The 20,862-nt window shown below is 41.3% G+C and overlaps 1 protein-coding gene across 2 annotated transcripts in view; it reads left to right on the forward strand.

Annotated features, from left to right (window-relative positions):
- Positions 1-20,862, forward strand: part of AGMO (alkylglycerol monooxygenase) — a 294,582-nt gene that overhangs the window by 97,268 nt on the left and 176,452 nt on the right. For both annotated transcript variants that reach the window (XM_056518904.1, XM_056518905.1), the window contains one exon: positions 6,195-6,298. In XM_056518904.1, coding sequence (XP_056374879.1) covers positions 6,195-6,298 — 104 coding nt within the window. The remainder of the gene's footprint in view (positions 1-6,194; positions 6,299-20,862) is intronic.

The raw sequence follows: 20,862 nt of genomic DNA on the forward strand, positions 1-20,862 counted from the left end.
GTAGTCCCTGTTGTGTGTGTGTGTATGCTAGTGTTTACAAACCAGTGTGCCTCCAGCTGTTTCAAAACTACAACTCCCAGCATGCCCTGACAGACTTTGGCCATGCTGGGAGTTGTAGATTTGCAACAGCTGAAGGCACCCTGGTTGGGAAACACTGTTCTAGCCTATTCAGCATACACATCATGTTACACCACTGTTTCCCAACCAGTGTGCCTCCAGCTGTTGCAAAACTACAACTCCTAGCATGACCAAAGGCTGTCAGGGCATGCTGGGAGTTGTAGTTTTGCAACACCTGGAGGCACCCTGGTTGGGAAACACTGGTGTATGCCCTACAGAGGTGTGGTGAACTACAACCCCTAGGAGACTACAGAGGCAGCATGCTGGTGTTATACCACAGACTGAAGACTCCTGAATGACACATGCTGGGAGTTGTAGTCCCTTTTGTGTGAGTATGCCAGTGTATCCCAACCAAGGCTGATTATATTATTGTGCTGTGTATAAGGGGGCCGACCCAGGAAAATAGTAGGGTGGGTAAAGGGGGGAACAAACAAAAAAAAGGAGCCGCCCCAAACCAGCAAGGCATGTGGCATGCTGGGATTTCTAGTTTTCAGCACAGCAAGAAACAGGAAATAGAAGCAAAGATAGGAAAACAAAGTGGGGGATAAAAAGACAAAAAAGAACGGAAATAGAGTCGCCTAAACAACAAGAATAGAAATGAAACAAAACAAATAGGGTAAGTCAAAAACGGAAAAACACATTGACCACCGGAGTACCCTTTTAACTTCAGAAGCTCATAAGTACTGAAAGGATTAAGATTTTTAAATAGAAGTAATTTACAAATCTGTTTAACTTTCTGGAGCCAGTTGATATATGAAAAAAAGTTTTTTCCTGGAATACCCCTTTAACTGCTCAGATGCCATGGTCAATGCTAAGTCCATTCTCAGCTCCCTCTGCTACTCCATCAGGTGACCTGCCGTACAATAATGGGGTGCCGATGGATTGTCATAGCAGTCAGGGGCCATATAAATTGCCCCCAAATCTGCCACCTTAATAAACTTAATAGGCCTTGTCAGGAATAGTGATGAGCGGCTTTGGCCATATTCGAATTTGCGATATTTCGCAAATATATAGACGAATATTTGTCCTATATTCGCAAATTTCGCGTATTTGTTATATTCGCATATTCGAGGAAGAAAACAGTGGGGGTGGGCAACTTTACTATTGGTTGCTGGGGATGTTGTTGATAACCTCAGACAAGTGTATTTGCATCATTCTAATTGGCCCACAAGCGAAAAGAAGGAATATGCGAATATACGGAAAAAAAGCGAATATTCGTAATTTCAAATATATAGCAAATATATTCGCATTATTCACGAATTCGCGAATTTGCATTACTCGCGATAAAAAAAATCGAAATGCGAATATTCACGCCCAACATTAGTCAGGAGCAGAGCCCAATAGGATACTTGTCAGCATTACGCAATAGAGAAGTATTGAAGTGTATTGTATGCATGATCAAAAAGTTAAAGTGGGTCATTTATTAAGCCTCGCTAGCGAACTCGACCTCGCATGGAGGGGGTGGGGTTATTGGGGGTTCTCATATGCAAATTTCAGGCAGACTTGGGAAAGTCACAGAAATATATATATATATACCCCAGCTGGCTTATATGTTTGCACCAGACGTCTGCATATCTGCAATGGCGCCATAGTTAGTAATTGTCCCTTAAAGTTTTTAAAAATGTAAAAAAAAATTACAAAGAAAAGGTTTATTACAAACAATGTTAAAAAAAATTAAATAATATCAGAATTGTCCCAATAATGGTAGAAATGTCATCTCATCCTGCAAAAAACAAGCCCTCACAAAAATTGTCAAAATAAAAATGTTTTTGGCCTTAGAATGTATTAACACAAAAAATACTATTACTGCTACTACTACTACACCTACTACTACTACTACTAGTTCTGCTACTGCTGCTACTACTACTACTACTACTAGTTCTACTACTGCTACTACTACTAGTTCTACTACTGCTACTACTACTACTACTACTAGTTCTACTACTGCTACTACTACAACTACTGCTACTACTACTACTACTAGTTCTACTACTGCTACTACTACTACTACTAGTTCTACTACTGCTACTACTACTACTAGTTCTACTACTGCTACTACTACAACTACTGCTACTACTACTAGTTCTACTACTGCTACTACTACTACTAGTTCTACTACTGCTACTACTACTACTACTAGTTCTACTACTGCTACTACTTCTACTACTAGTTCTACTACTGCTACTACTACAACTACTGCTACTACTACTACTACTAGTTCTACTACTGCTACTACTACTACTACTACTAGTTCTACTACTGCTACTACTACTACTACTAGTTCTACTACTACTACTACTACTACTACAACTACTGCTACTACTACAACTACTACTAGTTCTACTACTGCTACTACTACTACTAGTTCTACTACTGCTGCTACTACTACTAGTTCTACTACTGCTACTACTACTACTAGTTCAACTACTGCTACTACTACTAGTTCTACTACTGCTACTACTACTACTACTACTAGTTCTACTACTGCTACTTCTAGTTCTACTACTGCTACTACTACTACTACTACCACTACTGCTACTACTACTACTACTACTACTACTACTACTAGTTCTACTACTGCTGCTACTACTACAACTACTGCTACTACTACTACTACTACTAATTCTACTACTACTACTACTAGTTCTACTACTACTACTACTACAACTACTACTACTACTGCTGCTACTACTACTACTACTACTACTAGTTCTACTACTGCTACTACTACTACTACTAGTTCTACTACTGCTACTACTACTACTACTAGTTCTACTACTGCTACTACTACTAGTTCTACTACTACTACTACCACTACTAGTTCTACTACTGCTACTACTACTACTACTAGTTCTACTACTGCTACTGCTAGTTCTACTACTGCTACTTCTACTACAACTACTACTACTACTACTACAACTACTGCTACTACTACTACTACTACTAGTTCTACTACTATTACTACTACTACAACTACTACTACTGCTACTACTACTACTACTAGTTCTACTACTACTACTACTTCTACTACAACTACTACTACTACTACTACTACAACTACTGCTACTACTACTACTACTACAACTACTACTACTGCTACTACTACTACTAGTTCTACTACTACTACTACTACTACTACAACTACTGCTACTACTACTACTACTACTAGTAGTTCTACTACTACTACTACTAAAAATAATAATAATTTCATGTGCTTTTACTGTGCAAAAGTAGTAAAACTTAAAGGGGTACTCCGTTGGAAAACATTTTTTTTCATATCAACTGGCTCCAGAAAGTTAAACAGATTTGTAAATTGGACAGTTCCTGATACGGACAGAGATCAGCAGAGAGCACTGTGGTCAGACTGGAAAGAACTACACAATTTCCTCTGGAGCATACAGCAGCTGAGAAGTACTGGAAGGATTAAGATTTTTTTTAATAGAAATAATTTACTAATCTATTTATCTTTCTGGCACCAGTTGATTTGCAAATTTTTTTTTTTCCACCGGAGTACCCCTTTAAAATGTTTTACAGTATATAAATTTGGCACTATGTAATCATACTGACCTGCAAAGTGAAGTTATTATATCACTTAATACCAGATGGTGAACACCAAAAGACGATAAAAAAAAAAATGATATGTATCCTCCCAGAATTTTGCCATTTTAATACAACCTTTTTGGCAAATAGTGGGCCCTCCTCAGGCTATGTCAAAATAGAAAAGTTATTGGTCTTGAAATACACAGATTTAAAAACAGAAAAATTTGTCTTCTCCCGAAGGCCAAGATAGACTGTGTACTTAAGGGTTTAAATTGGTTCCATATTAATAATGAATATTTCCATAATACTGGGATTATGAGAATGAATGGGCCGCTATGCCACCGCAGTCCCTCCAGCTTTTACAAGATACCGCTCCTTCTTCGCTCGTCCAAGACCTCAAAAAGTTGGCTGACGGAATGTCGGCAGGCAAAACAAAACAAAGGATCCTGGCCACCTGAACTAATACAGCACCCGCATCTCCAAATAAAAGGGTCAAACGACATATATTCTCTCCTTGTACCATTGGTAGTATTACAGACGTACAATATACTGGGTGGGTGATAAAGATTGGGGCAAAAAAGGGTCCACAAATCTAGAGCTGGCCCTATAAATCTACTCAGGGGCCCAAATTTATAAAATCTATATACTGTGAAAGATTAGTTCCGTAGAGCTAGGCAAATAGCAGCAAATAGAAACGGCAAACAGAAAGGTGAAAGTAAATTTTAAACAGGGATTCTCCTGTTTTTAATTTTTTGGCAAACAAAAATACAGCCTCAAAATACAGGCTCAAAATACAAACTAAGTAAATACAATAATTTTCCCTATCTATACAGATGGCTTACTACCAGCCACCCAACAAAACAGTCTTTAAATGTATTACTCGCATACATCAAAATGTCCTTTTTTTTTTTTATTGTTGCAGACATCAGGATTCTAACTCCCATCAGGGGTACAGGTTCCTCAGCCTGCAGATTAAGTTACAACTTGTCCATAGAGGGGAACTCCGCTGCCCCAGTGTTCGGAACATTTTGCTCCAAAACGCTTGGAGCGGGCGGCGGGGGTCTTGACGTCACGGCCACACCCTTTGTGACATCACGCCATGCCCCCTCAATGCAAGTCTATGGGACTTGCATTTAAGGGGTGTGGCCTGACGTCACGAGGGGCATGGTCATGACGTCACGACCCCTACCGCCCGCACCCAGCGTTGTAAAGGAACGCTGGGTGCTGCACACAGATAGTGGGGGTTCCAGCGACGGGACCCCCAAAATCAGACATCTTATTCCCTATCCTTTTTGGCATAGAGGGCATAAATACCACGAGACCAGAGTATCGTGACGTCACCACTCCAACCCCGTGTGACATCACGCCCCACCCCTGCTATGCAAGTCTATGGGAGGGGGCTTGACGACCGTCAAGCCCCCTCCCATAGACTTGCATAGCGGGAGCGAGGGGTAACATCACACGGGGGCGGAGTCATGACATCATGATACTCCGGCTCCGTGGCCGGCACCCGGCAGTTTGGGAGCTGGCAGCGTGGCGTGCAGCTCAAAGAGGTGGGTGCCGAATGTAAGATTGCGGGGGTCCCCAGCGGCGGGATCCCCTCGGTCAGACATTTTATCCCTTATCCTTTGTATAAGGGATAAGATATCTTAGGGCCGGAGTACCCCTTTAAGTATTTGAGAAAGAAGCCGGTCCGGCTTCGAAAGGCACCGTGTGTTTTTATAATCCTTTTTAAAGGGGTATTCCAGGCAAAAACTTATTTTTATATATCAACTGGCTCCGGAAAGTTAAACAGATTTGTAAATTACTTCTATTAAAAAATAATCTTAATCCTTCCAATAGTTATTAGCTTCTGAAGTTTTCTGTCTAACTGCTCAATGATGATGTCACGTCCCGGGAGCTGTGCATGATGGGAGAATATCCCCATAGGAACTGCACAGCTCCCGGGACGTGAGTCATCAGAAAGCAGTTTGACAGAAAAAAATAACTCAACTTCAGAAGCTAATAACTATTGGAAGGGTTAAGATTTTTTAATCGAAGTAATTTACAAATCTGTTTAACTTTCCGGTGCCAGTTGATATATAAAAAAAGTTTTGGCCTGGAATACCCCTTTAAATAAATACTATTATTCAAGAAGTCGTGGGCAGAGCTCCATTATCCTCCTTGGTGGTACGATTGTGGATTTGGATTTATCATATGTCACTCAGCTTTCCCTGGATAGGATCTGCACTTCCTGAAACCTGGTGTCCACACATGACAGGTCCCTTATGGAAATAAAAAGATTCCTGACCATCATTCCTGTCACTGTCTCACAATCATAACGCTTGACTTATCAAATACTAGATCTACCATAAGGATATTGAGTGGTTGGACCCACATTGTACTTAGGTTGTATCATTGACATCTTCTGCACGTTTCCATTTCCCAAAAAACATATCGCCAGTGTTCTTCACCATTGGTTCCATGCTTATAGTTGGTGACTTCTTCGGCCATATTTCACATAGATTATTTATCATTGTATTGTTATTTTTCTACAGAAGTGAACATCATTTGGGCCGGTCACCAAACTCACCACAGCTCGGAGGATTACAACCTAACTACAGCTCTACGGCAGTCCTTCCTACAGAAGTATTTTTCTTGGGTAAGTCATAATCAGGTCGTAAGGACTAAGGGAGATTTATCAAAACCTGTTCAGAGGAAAAGTTGCTGAGTTGCCCATAGCAACCAATCAGAAATAAGAAATAAAAAAAATGAATACCTCTGCTCGCTCCCGGTCAGGTGCTGCCACTGCTCTGGAGTCCCTGGTATAGGTCCCCTGGTGACATCACCGTACTGTGAGTGCATTTTACTTCTTTCCCCATCCCCTGCCCCTTGGCAATTTTTTTTATGAAGCCAGGATACCCCTATATTATAGAGAATGAAGGAGCCCCGGTGGTCATCAAAGTACATGAGACTTTTTAAAAGAATTTCAATTGTCCGGTGTTGTTCTTACCTGGCCAGAAGGCTCAGGTGCAGGGGCTCTCAGCGGGTTTAACTTTCTCTTGATGTCACTTGTCAGTGCTCGCAGCCGCCGCCGCTGCTTTCAATAAGTGTGGCTCAGAGGACATCAGGAGAATGTTAAACCCGCTGAGAGCCCCTGCACCTGAGCCTGCTGACCAGGTAAGAAAAACAACAGGGGAGGAGGGAAGGGGGGATGATTTGGCAAAGGGTGAAAAAAGTGGCACAGGGGGATAAAGGGAGAATGAAATGGCACAGGTGGGATAAGGAGGGGAAAGAAATGGCACAGGGGTAAGAAATGGCACAGGGGGTGGTAAAGAGGGGGTGATGAATTTACACAGAGGGTAATAAAGGGGGAATTAAATGGCACAGGAGGATCAAGATGAAATAATGTGGCACAGGGGGCAAGAAAGGGGGGGATTATTTGACACGGGAATAAAGTGGCACGGGGGGATCGGGGGGGGGGGGACCTCGTCAGTCATACAGAAGCAGGATACAACTGTTTAAAATGGTGGCCCTAGGTACAATGTAGGGCCGGCACATAAGCTTGGTTGTCCCCTATTGGAAGAGTTTTGTCCCCTAGTAAGAGGTGTCCAAAGTGAGATTTTACTGTAGAATTCTGAAGTAATTTCCTGGCAGTTTTTCATAATTAATGCACCCCATAATAATACCCTATAAAGACAAAGTGATAATCTTTGCTAAGGAAAAACTAAACTGTCACAGTGATATAAGTATTCATACCCCTTATTTAGGACTAAGTTGAAGCTCCATTGACAGTGATTTCAGCCTCCATTCTTCTTGGGGATGAGACCACAAGGTTCACATACCTGGATTTAGGGATTTTCTGCCATTCTTCTCTGCTGATCCTCTCAAGCTCTGTCAGGTTGGATGGGGACCATTGACGGAAGCCATTTTCAGGTCTCTACAGAGATGTCCATTGGGTTCAGGCTCTGGCTGGGCCATTCAATGACTTTCACAGAGATGTCCCTAAGCCGCTCCTGTGTTATCTTGGCTGTGTGCTTAGGGTCTTATTGGAAGGTGAATCTTCACCCCAGTCTGAGTCCTGGATCAGGTTTTCGTTAAAGGGATACTCCACTCCCCCACTTTAGGAACATTCAGTTCTGAACGCTGGTGCGGGCTTCGAGGGTTGCCGCGCCCCGCGTGACATAACGCTCTGTCCCTCGTGAGGTCAAGGCTGTCACACCCCCTCCCATAGATTTGTATTTAGGAGGCGGTGCGTGATGTCACGAGGGTGCATGGTGACCCTTGAAGCCTGCATCAGCGTTCAGAACTAAATGTTCCGAAAGCTGGGGAGGGAAGTACCCCTTTAAGAATATCTCTGATCTTTGCTACATTCAGCTTTTCATCAAACCTGACCTGTTATAATGTCCCCACAGCATGATTCTGCCCCCACCAGGCTTCACTGTATGGATGGTATTGGGCAGGTGATGGGCAGTGCCTGGTTTCCCCCAGACATGATGCTGCCCCCACCATGATCACTGTAGGGATGGTATTGGGCAGGTGATGGGCAGTGCCTGGTTTCCCCCAGACATGATGCTGCCCCCACCATGATCACTGTAGGAATGGTATTGGGTAGGTGATGGGCAGTGCCTGGTTTCCCCCAGACATGGTGCTGCCCCCACCAGGATCACTGTAGGGATGGTATTGGGCAGGTGATGGGCAGTGCCTGGTTTCCTCCAGACATGATGCTGCCCCCACCATGATCACTGTAGGGATGGTATTGGGCAGGTGATGGGCAGTGCCTGGTTTCCCCCAGACATGATGCTGCCCCCACCATGATCACTGTAGGGATGGTATTGGGCAGGTGATGGGCAGTGCCTGGTTTCCTCCAGACATGATGCTGCCCCCACCATGATCACTGTAGGGATGGTATTGGGCAGGTGATGGGCAGTACCTGGTTCCCCCAGACATGATGCTGCCCCCACCATGATCACTGTAGGGATGGTATTGGGCAGGTGATGGGCAGTGACTGGTTTCCCCCAGACATGGTGCTGCCCCCACCATGATGACTGTAGGGATGGTATTGGGCAGGAGATGGGCAGTGCCTGGTTTCCTCCAGACATGATGCTGCCCCCACCATGATCACTGTAGGGATGGTATGGGCAGGTGATGGGCAGTGCCTGGTTTCCCCCAGACATGATGCTGCCCCCACCATGATCACTGTAGGGATGGTATTGGGCAGGTGATGGGCAGTGCCTGGTTTCCTCCAGACATGATGCTGCCCCCACCATGATCACTGTAGGGATGGTGTTGGGCAGGTGATGGGCAGTGCCTGGTTTCCCCCAGACATGATGCTGCCCCCACCATGATCACTGTAGGGATGGAATTGTGTCCTGTGTCCTCCATCACACTGATGGCTATTTTTTTGGGAACTGGCTACTTCCTGTTTCTGTGGCCTCCCTCAGACTACAATCCCAAGGATCCTTTGTTTCAAGGTGGGTGGAGACTTATTTCTCTCCCACACATCGGTCCCCCCACCCATTGCAGTACAGCCACGCTTCCTTTGATCACATGACTTGCCCAACATCACCTGACACAACCTGTGGATCTGTGTGATGATGAATGCACGCACATGTGCGCCGGTAACATCATCAGGGGGCCAGCTTCACATACAACAGACAAAGCAGGTAAGCCCCCTTTCAGCACCTGACTTGTGATGTAATGTCTCAGGCTGAGACAACACTCAGAAAATTAACTTCCTGTGAAAAGAGAGACAAAGAAATGTTATACCAGCCACCGAACACAGGTAAGTGACGTATATTAGTAACTAGACTAACTCTGCTTCCCCTGTCTTTCAAATTACCTAAAGTCCTGGTGTGATAGCCTGGGGGATGTAGGGTATGGGGAGTGTAGCTGTTCAGTTATTAAAGGGTGCTTGTTAACCCTTGCTATTCGTGACGCTAGGGTGAGGGCTCCTCAGTAATGCTTGTCCTATTGCCATCCTTCCCAAGAGCGATAGGGAGGTAGATAATAATAGATTGTCCACAACCGGAAAGTTTTTTTAAAACAGTATTAACTTTTACTGAAGGTTTTCTGCAAGCTTCAATAACATAACAGTAAGCATAACAACGGCTTTCCTTGGAGATTGGCAAAGGTTGGGACTTTAGCATTTAGAGTCTTTTAGTACGGTGCGTTGTTCCACTGGATTTAGGGGATTTAGTTGCAGTCCAGTAGTCATGCTAGCATTAGCGGGATTTAGATTTGAACTCACGGTTTTGGTTCAGCTGAGGCTGGCAGTTTTTTGAGGCCTAGCGTGTCTTTAAAAGTTGCGTAGCACCATCCTGTTAGTCCGGCATCTACGAGAGCAGCAACCCAAGAGAGCGATAATTGGCTACAGCTCCCTTATATGGGCAGGGGCTGGACTAGTGCTAATTGGTCCATTACTGATGTCAATCACATTACAAAGATTTGTGGGTAACACGTGACCCAAGGACCTCCAAAGGCCCTCCAACATACCATAGAGGTTATTAGCATGGTCACATGACCGAAGGTCCTGCGACGCTGAACAAGGTAAGCACTATACATTACTGTAAAATATATATACATATATTATTATTAGAGATAGACTTGAGGAGAGGCGACTAGGGGCTGTCCCACCTGAGGAACCCTACCTGAACGTAGTTACTCTGACTTTGGGGACCTCTATAGTAGGTACGGTATGCAATACTGTACCGGGACACCACAAACTCCCTTACTTAAGATAAGTCGGCCTCGACATCAGTCCCCTAAGACAGAGGGATGAAGTGAAGGTCGGGTACAACACTATAAAGCTACTTAACATTTTCTTTGATGTACATACATTGGTTTGGGTAAACTCACGAACAGGATTGGTTCATGAATTTAGTAACAGGATGATATTATTCACATGAGATACATCCTACTTAACATTTTTCCTAAGCTCACTAGACAATTCAAATCTCACTATATATTTTTGTGCCATGTTAGCTACCTGTTTAGTACACTGAGGGTATATTGGCTTGCCTGAGGCTTTCTACCAATAAGACTGGCTACTAGGGTCCATTGGCTACACGCTCTTATCCCTAGAACACAACAGATAAACCTTAACTAGGTTACCTTTAGTTACGTGTATTATTTTTAGCTTGCAAGAGCACCTACTGGCCAGGCAGGACATCTCGCACACGTATAAGAGAAGAAACTATTAGTGTACATAACAGTGGCAGGAATTGGAAAATGACATTAGCTACAATTCCCAAGACATTTACTTTAATGTGAGACATTTTTGTTTGTTTGTTTTTGGGTGTACTAAGTTTAAGTGAGGTAAGTACACTTAAGTGATTGTTTTTGAAGTACTATGTGTGTAGTACTATGTGCAAAGTCAGTCTTGATACCTTAGGGGTAGTGGAGTGGACCTTTGAGATGGTGTTAGTGATGGGTGACAAAAATGCTATCCCTCAGAGGAGCCGAGGAAATCACCTGCTAGAAACTACTATAACACCTATTATTTACATTTTCTATGTACACATGTACAAGGCTAATTTTTCTGTGTACAAGAACCATTTACATTTAGTTACTCTAGCACAAATATTTATTAAACACTCCAATAGGGTTCAGCTGCATTCACCTGATAAGTGCAACTTTCACGAATAATGTCACGTTACTATTGAGGTATATACACGTAAACAAGCGTGCAAGGATCAGCAGTCCACCTGCACTAAGAGTCTAAATTTCACGGCTACCAGCTCTAGCCGGACACACACTTACGAATCTCCTACCGCTAGGAGTCTCTTGGTCTGATGACCAGGCACAAAAGCTTGATGGTTACGTTACAACTTGAACAGTCTTAGCATAGTCCTGCTAGGCACACTTCTTGAATTGTTGCAGAAAAGTCTGTGAAAACAACAACAAAAACTTTAAAGCAAGATGGGTGTCACAGCTCAGATGAAACTCTTGCAATGTCGTCCTGCTCCTCGCCTAGAGCCTCTACCCCTCTCAGGATCACGAGCAGGCAAAGAGTTAATGTGGCTCTAACACACCACATCAGTAAGGGTAGAGTGTGACATCCTCAGTAATGCTTGTCCTATCGCCACCCTTCCCAAGAGCGATAGGGAGGTAGATAATAATAGATTGTCCACAACCGGAAAGTTTTCTGAAACAGTATTAACTTTTACTGAAGGTTTTCTGTAAGCTTCAATAACATAACAGTCTCTAAGCATAACAACGGCTTTCCTTGGAGATTGACAAAGGTTGGGACTTTAGCATTTAGAGTCTTTCAGTACTGTGTGCTTTCCACTGGATTGAGGGGTTTAGTTGTGGTCCAGTAGTCACGCTAGCATTAGCGGGGATTTAGATTTGAACTCACGTTTTTGGTTCAGCTGAGGCCGGTGGGTTTTTCAGGCCTAGCGTGTCTTTGAAAGTTCCGTAGATGCGTCCTGCTAGTCCGGCATCCACGAGAGCAGCAACCCAAGAGAGCGATAATTGGACACAGCTCCCTTATATGGGCAGGGGCTGGACTAACGCTAATTGGTCCATACTGATGTAAATCACTATTACAGAGATTTGTGGATAACACGTGACCCAAGGACCTCCAAAGGTCCTCCATCATACTATAGAGGTTATTAGCATGGTCACTGCGACGCTAAACAAGGTAAGCACTATACATTACTATAAAATATATATAATTATTAAATATATACATATATTAATATTAGAGATAGACTTGAGGAGAGGCGACTAGGGGCTGTCCCACCTGAGGAACCCTACCTGAACGTAGTTACTCTGACTTTGGTGACCTCTACACTAGGTACGGTATGCAATACTGTACCAGGACACCACACTGGAATACCCCTTTAAATGGAGACGCGCACAGACATTTTGGCAGGGGCTCATGTCAGTTGTATAGGACCACGCATCACCCTATGAAGGGCCCAATCAGCCCACAGAACCCATTGGCACCAGTAATTTGCACTTTAAGATGCTGAGACTTGGCCAGTGCTGTAGATTTGCGGAAAAAAAAAAACAAAGAAAAGAAAAAGGGCATTAAAGGGGCAGGTGCTGAAAAGGGCAGGGGCTAGAGCCCCCTTTGAAGCCTATATGTGCACGTCTCTGCCTTTAAAGAGTTACTCCCGTGGAAAACTTTTTTTTTTTTTAATCAAATGGTGTCAGAAAGTTAAACAGATTTGTAAATTACTTCTATTAAAAAATCTTTTACAAATTAATTAAAAAAATCTACTACAGAGGAAATGGTTTTCTTTTTGGAACACAGTGCTCTCTGCTGACATCAAACCACAGTGCTCTCTGCTGACATCTCTGTCAATTTTAGGAACTGTCCAGAGCAGCATATGTTTTCTATGGGGATTTTCTCCTACTCTGGACAGTTTCTAAAATGGACAGTGATGTCAGCAGAGAGCAATGTGTTCCAAAAAGAAAAGATTTTCCTCTGTAGTATTCAGCAGCTCATAAGTACTGGAAGGATTAAGATTTTTTAAATATAAGTAATTTACAAATCTTTTTTAACTTTCTGGCACCAGTTGATTTAAATTAAAAAAAAAAAAAAAAGTTTTCCACGGGAGTACCCCTTTAAATACTGTGTTCTACAAAATGCCAAGACCAAATTTTTGAATTTTTGTAGAAAGTCCTATGGATGAATTATGCGATTCTCCGTTCTCCTTTCGCACCTTCCATATCTGACTTTATCTTTGATAATCGCCCTGCTATTCCTTACATTCTGTGTCTAAGCTCCTTCGCTGTCACCTTATCTGACTGCGAGACCATGTTCTATTTTTAAGAGGTAATTTCCCCGGCATGAGGATCGCTGAGCGCAGCATGTCCCTTTAAGAAGAGAATAAACGCGCTGAGCTGGACTTTATTACACCTGTTCGGTCTCCTGTGCCAAGAAAAATATGCGAGGAGCGCGGAGAAGAAGGGCTGGAGCGATCGGCATCTCTTATGACCTGTAACAGTTTGCGTTTCAGCAGGTGCCTGGGAAATGTGGAAGGTCATCTGGCTGGCGTGACGCTATAAAAGAGGAAAAGACATCTTATGGGCTTCCAGGATTTCTGCATATAACATCTAGAGTGCATCATGTAGACAGTGGTCTCCAAACTGGGGGCCTACTGCTGTTGCAAATCTACAACTCCCAGCATGCCCGGACAGCCAGCGGCTGTCCGGGCATGCTGGGAGTTGTAGATCTGCAAAATGTAGAGGTCCACATATCCTATCCAACAATCCTGAATTATCTATCTCCTATCTATCTATCTATCTATCTATCTATCTATCTATCTCCTATCTATCTATCATCTATCTATCTCCTATCTATCTATCTCCTATCTATCTATCATCTATCTATCTAAAAAAAAAAAAAAAAAAAAACTGCAGCAGACAAAAAGTGTCTTTAGTGCAAAAAAGTGATTTTTATTACATCTTTAGCAAGAAATTAAAAAAAAGTGCAATGTTTCAGTAGTCTCTCAATACCTGAAGACGGTGGTGTGAGACTACTGAAACATTGCACTTTTTTTTATTTCTTGCTAAAGATGTAATAAAAATCACTTTTTTGCACTAAAGACACTTTTTGTCTGCTGCAGTTTTTTCTTTTTTTGTGGAAGTTGGAGTCTCTAACCAAGTCTCCTATGACTGTGTACACCTATGTAATTATTACTGCTATTTGGAGTTCTAGCTATCTATATCATCTATCTATCTATCTATATCATCTATCTATTTATCTATCTATCTATATCATCTATCTATCTATCTATCTCATATCTATCTATCTATCTCATATCTATCTATCTATCTCATATCTATCTATCTCATATCTATCTATCTATCTCATATCTATCTATCTATATCATATCTATCTATCTCATATCTATCTATATCATATCTATCTATCTATCTCATATCTATCTATCTATCTATCTATCTATCTTATATCTATCTATCTATCTATCTCATATCTATCTATCTATCTATCTATCTATCTCATATCTATCTATCTCATATGTATCTATCTATTTCATATCTATCTATCTATCTATCTCATATGTATCTATCTATCTATCTCATATCTATCTATCTATCTCATATGTATCTATCTATTTCATATCTATCTATCTATCTATCTATCTCATATCTATCTATCTATCTATAATATCTATTTATTTATCTATCTATCTCATATCTATTTTATATCTATCTATCTCATAGCTATCTCATATCTATCTATCTCATATCTATCTATCTCATATCTATATCATATCTATCTTATATCTATCTCATATCTATCTATCTATATATCTCATATCTATCTCATATCTATCTATCTGTCTATCTATCTATCTCATATCTATCTATCTATCTATCTCATATCTATCTATCTATCTATCTATCTCATATCTATCTACCTATCTATCTATCTCATATCTATCTATCTCATATCTATCTATCTATCTATCTCATATCTATCTATCATCTATCTCATATCTATCTCATATCTATCTATCTGTCTCATATCTATCTATCTATCTCATATCTATCTATCTATCTATCTATCTCATATCTATCTATCTATCTATCTATCTATCTATCTATCTAGTGTATATATTTAGTTTTTTCCAACATAGCTGTATGCATGTTTTTTTATTACTGTTACTGGGTCATGTTATTAACACTTTGATAGAAAATCACTGTGCTCAATGTTAAACGCAGAATCACATAATCATCAAAATAACATAATGACCATAATCATCAGATCCCTCCTGGCAGCTTCTAGACTCCTCCCCTCCCAGCTCTATCTGTATACTTCTGCTGCTATCTCTATAGGATCAAGATACATAGTAGTTATACACGTCCTCTTTAGCTCTATTTGTATACTGCTGCTATCTCAATAGAATCAGGATATATTGTAGTTTTACTCCTCCCCTCCAGCTACATATACATATACTGCTGCTATCTCTATGGGATTAGGATATATAGTAGTAATACACCTCCCCTCCAGATATTTCTGTATACTGCTGCTGCTATCTCTATGGGATTAGGATATATAGTAGTAATAAACCTCCTCAATAGCTCTATCTGTATACTGCTGCCATCTCTATGAAATCAGGACATATAGTAGTTATACACCTCCCCTCTAGCTCTACCTGTATACTGCTGCTCCTATCTCTATAAGATCAGCAATTAGAAAAACTAGATACTTGTACAGGTTTCACCTTTGCATAACAAAAATCAGCTGTAATGGTAAATCCCCCCCACCCCTTATGTGTACTTATGGGGGGCGCTATCTGACTATATAACTTAGGCACTGGATGGTGACCTGTGAGGGATTCCTAAAATATTTTTACGAGCCCATTATTATTTTCTGACATGTTTACATACCATAAAAAATACAGTGATCCCTCAACTTACAATGGCCTCAACATACAATAGTTTCAACACACAATTGTCTTTTCTGGACCATTGTAAGTTGAAACCAGACTCACCATACAATGTTCAGACAGTCCAGATCTGTGAAACCTGTCAATGGCCGGAAGAACTGACCAATCAGAATGGGCATTAACTGGTAAAACACCTGTATTACTGAAGCGTATGCACTGACTGGTGTCTGGTAGCGCCCCCTACAGTACAGGGAGGTATTACATGTTTTGTACTCTTTACCTGTATTACTGAAGTGTATGCACTGACTGGTGTCTGGTAGCGCCCCTACAGTACAGGGAGGTATTACATGTTTTGTACTCTTTACCTGTATTACTGAAGTGCATGCACTGACTGGTGTCTGGTAGCGCCCCCTACAGTACAGGGAGGTATTACATGTTCTGTACTCTTTACCTGTATTCCTGAAGTGTATGCACTGACTGGTGTCTGGTAGCGCCCCCTACAGTACAGGGAGGTATTACATGTTCTGTACTCTTTACCTGTATTACTGAAGTGTATGCACTGACTGGTGTCTGGTAGCGCCCCCTACAGTACAGGGAGGTATTACATGTTCTGTAGAACTTTTTACCTGTATTACTGAAGTGTATGCACTGACTGGTGTCTGGTAGCGCCCCCTACAGTACAGGGAGGTATTACATGTTCTGTACTCTTTACCTGTATTCCTGAAGCGTATGCACTGACTGGTGTCTGGTAGCACCCCCTACAGTACAGAGAGGTATTACATGTTCTGTACTCTTTACCTGTATTACTGAAGTGTATGCACTGACTGGTGTCTGGTAGTGCCCCCTACAGTACAGGGAGGTATTACATGTTCTGTACTCTTTACCTGTATTTATGAAGTGTATGCACTGACTGGTGTCTGGTAGCGCCCCCTACAGTACAGGGAGGTATTACATGTTCTGTACTACTCTTTACCTGTGTTACTGAAGTGTATGCACTGACTGGTGTCTGGTAGCGCCCCCTACAGTACAGGGAGGTATTACATGTTCTGTACTACTCTTTACCTGTATTACTGAAGTGAATGCACTGACTGTGTCTGGTAGCACCCCCTACAGTACAGGGAGGTATTACATGTTCTGTACACTTTACCTGTATTACTGAAGTGTATGCACTGACTGGTGTCTTGTAGTGCCCCCTACAGTACTGGGAGGTATTACATGTTCTGTACACTTTACCTGTATTACTGAAGTGTATGCACTGACTGGTGTCTGGTAGCGCCCCCTACAGTACAGGGAGGTATTACATGTTCTGTACTACTCTTTACCTGTATTACTGAAGTGTATGCACTGACTGGTGTCTGGTAGCGCCCCCTACAGGACAGGGAGGTATTACATGTTCTGTACTACTCTTTACCTGTATTACTGAAGTGTATGCAGTGACTGATGTCTGATAGCGCCCCCTACAGTACTGGGAGGTATTACATGTTCTGTACACTTTACCTGTATTACTGAAGTGTATGCACTGACTGGTGTCTGGTAGCGCCCCCTACAGTACAGGGAGGTATTACATGTTCTGTAGAACTTTTTACCTGTATTACTGAAGTGTATGCACTGACTGGTGTCTGGTAGCGCCCCCTACAGTACAGGGAGGTATTACATGTTCTGTACTCTTTACCTGTATTACTGAAGTGTATGCACTGACTGGTGTCTGGTAGCGCCCCCTACAGTACAGGGAGGTATTACATGTTCTGTACACTTTACCTGTACCAGGGTTAGCTGCTCCTTTGAACACCAGGTGAGGGCGACTCCATGTTACTTTTTTAGAACATTGCGTGTACTGTACAGGACCCTGAAGAACATCCTGTCCTCTACATAGACCAGTGTTTCCCAAGCAAGGTGCCTCCAGCTGTTGCAAAACTACAACTCCCATCATGCCCGGACAGCCTTTGGCAAAACTACAACTCCCATCATGCCCGGACAGCCTTTGGCTGTCCGGGCATGCTGGGAGTTGTAGTTTTGCAACAGCTGGAGGCTCCTTGCTTGGGAATCACTCACATAGACAGTGATTACATCTCCCAGCAGATCTTTCTTACTTTTATATGTAAGGATTTGCTTTTTCTATATTAGTTATCTACTTATTTTTCTTTAATCCTCACTTTTTCCTATTTTTGGATGACATTTTTGGTGCCTTTAGAACCAATTACCAAATTTCCATAGAGTTCTGGTCTCAACATACAATGGTTTCAACATACAATGGTCGTCCCGGAACTAATTAATATTGTAACTTGAGGGACCGATGTATCGTAATCAGCTGTTGTCTGTCCGGGCATGCTGAGAGTTGTAGTTTTGCAACAGCCTCTCCGCAGCACTCAGCATTGACTAGATCAGTGGTCTTCAACCTGCGGACCTCCAGATGTTGCAAAACTACAACTCCCAGCATGCCCGGACAGCCGTTGGCTGTCCGGGCATGCTGGGAGTTGTAGTTTTGCAACATCTGGAGGTCCGCAGGTTGAAGACCACTGGACTAGATGGCAAGTAATTTGCAGGCCGACTCCTGCGGAGGTTCTGGACATCATATTGTGTTTCACGAAAGCGTAAAAACACCTGAAAAACAGCGAGATACTTTACAAATCACCCAAATTGGACGCAGAACAAATAGAAGAGAATTCCATTAAAAGTGACCGTCTGTTGGCCGTCACCGAGCTGTCGCCCCACCTGCAGCTCATTACGGCGAGTTTAGCTCCATGTAAAATATTACACGTGTAACGCGTTCCCCCCAGAGATCACCTGGACGTGCGCACATTAGAGGAATTTCACTTCGGGTTCATCTGCGTGTACCTGAGTCCATTATTCCCTCACCTCGTGCGGCGGCGGCGGCGGCAGATTCCCAGCCAACCCCGGATCAACACCTGCGAAAACTCCCAACTGTGAAAGTAGCCAGGACTAGAATATTATAGCCCAGAAATCACTTATTAAGAGGAATTTTATTGTTTATTTACTTTTTATTTAAATTTTATTATTTACTTTTTTTTTAAAAGTTTTCGTGTTAGGGCAGCCTTAAAGGGGTTATCCAGGAAAAAACTTGATATATATATATATATATTATATATATATTATATATATATATTATATATATATATTATATATATATATATATATATATATATATATATATATATTATATATATATATATATATATATATATATATATATATATATATTATATATATATTATATATATATATATTATATATATATATTATATATATATATTATATATATATATTATATATATATATATATATATATATTATATATATATATATATTATATATATATATTATATATATATTATATATATATATATGTATATTATATATATGTATATTATATATATATATATATATATATATATATATATATATATATATTATATATATTATATATATTATATATATATATATATATATATATATATATATCAACTGGCTCCAGAAATTATATATATATTATATATATATATATGTATATTATATATATGTATATTATATATATATATATATATATATATATATATATATATATATATATATATATATTATATATATATATATATATATATATATATATATCAACTGGCTCCAGAAAGTTAAACAGATTTGTAAATTACTTCTATTAAAAAAAATCTTAATCCTTTCAGTACTTATGAGCTTCTGAAGTTAAGGTTGTTCTTTTCTGTCTAAGTCCTCTCCGATGACATGTGTCTCGGGAAACGCCCAGTTTAGAAGAGGTTTGCTATGGGGATTTTCTTCTAAACTGGGCGTTTCCCGAGACAGGTGTCATCAGAGAGCACTTAGACAGAAAAGAACAACTCAACTTCAGAAGCTCATAAGTACTGAAAGGATTAAGATTTTTTTAATAGAAGTCATTTACAAATCTGTTTAGCTTTCTGGAGCCAGTTGATATATATAAAAAAAAGTTTTTTCCTGGATAACCCCTTTAACGATATATATACAGTGTATATATAATTGATTTATATTTAGAATGTAATATGTATATATATATATATATATATATATATATATATGTGGAATCTGTGCCAATTGTGGTGCGATACACCAGTGTAAAGCCAGCCTTAAGTAAAATATACATGTACACTGCTCAAAAAAATAAATAAAGTGAACACTTAAACAACACAATGTAACTCCAAGTCACTGACACTTGTGTGAGATCCCACTGTCCACTCAGGAAGAACACTGATTGACAATCAACTTCACATGGAACAGACAACACGTGGAAATTATAGGCAATTAGCAAGACACCCCCAATAAAGGAGTGGTTGTGGAGGTGGTGACCACAGACCACTTCTCAGTTCCTATGCTTCCTGGCTGATGTTTTGGTCACTTTTGAATGCTGGCGGTGCTTTCACTCTAGTGGTAGCATGAGACGGAGTCTACAACCCACACAAGTGGCTCAGGTAGTTCAGCTCATCCAGGATGGCACATCAATGTGAGCTGTGGCAAGAAGGTTTGCTGTGTCTGTCAGTGTAGTGTCCAGAGCATGGAGGCGCTACCAGGAGACAGGCCGGTACACCAGGAGACGTGGAGGAGGCCATAGGAGGGCAACAACCCAGAAGCAGGACCGCTACCCCCGTCTTTGTGCAAGGAGGAGCCGGAGGAGCACTGCCAGAGCCCTGCAAAATGACCTTCAGCAGGCCACAAATATGCATGTGTCCACTCAACGGTCAGAAACAGACTCCATGAGGGTGGTATGAGGGCCCGACGTCCACAGGTGGGGGTTTTCCTTACAGCCCAACACCGTGCAGGACGTTTGGATTTTGCCAGAGAACACCAAGAT

The sequence above is a fragment of the Hyla sarda genome, chromosome 5 (genome assembly GCF_029499605.1).
Source record: "Hyla sarda isolate aHylSar1 chromosome 5, aHylSar1.hap1, whole genome shotgun sequence".
In the NCBI taxonomy this organism is placed as follows: domain Eukaryota; kingdom Metazoa; phylum Chordata; class Amphibia; order Anura; family Hylidae; genus Hyla; species Hyla sarda.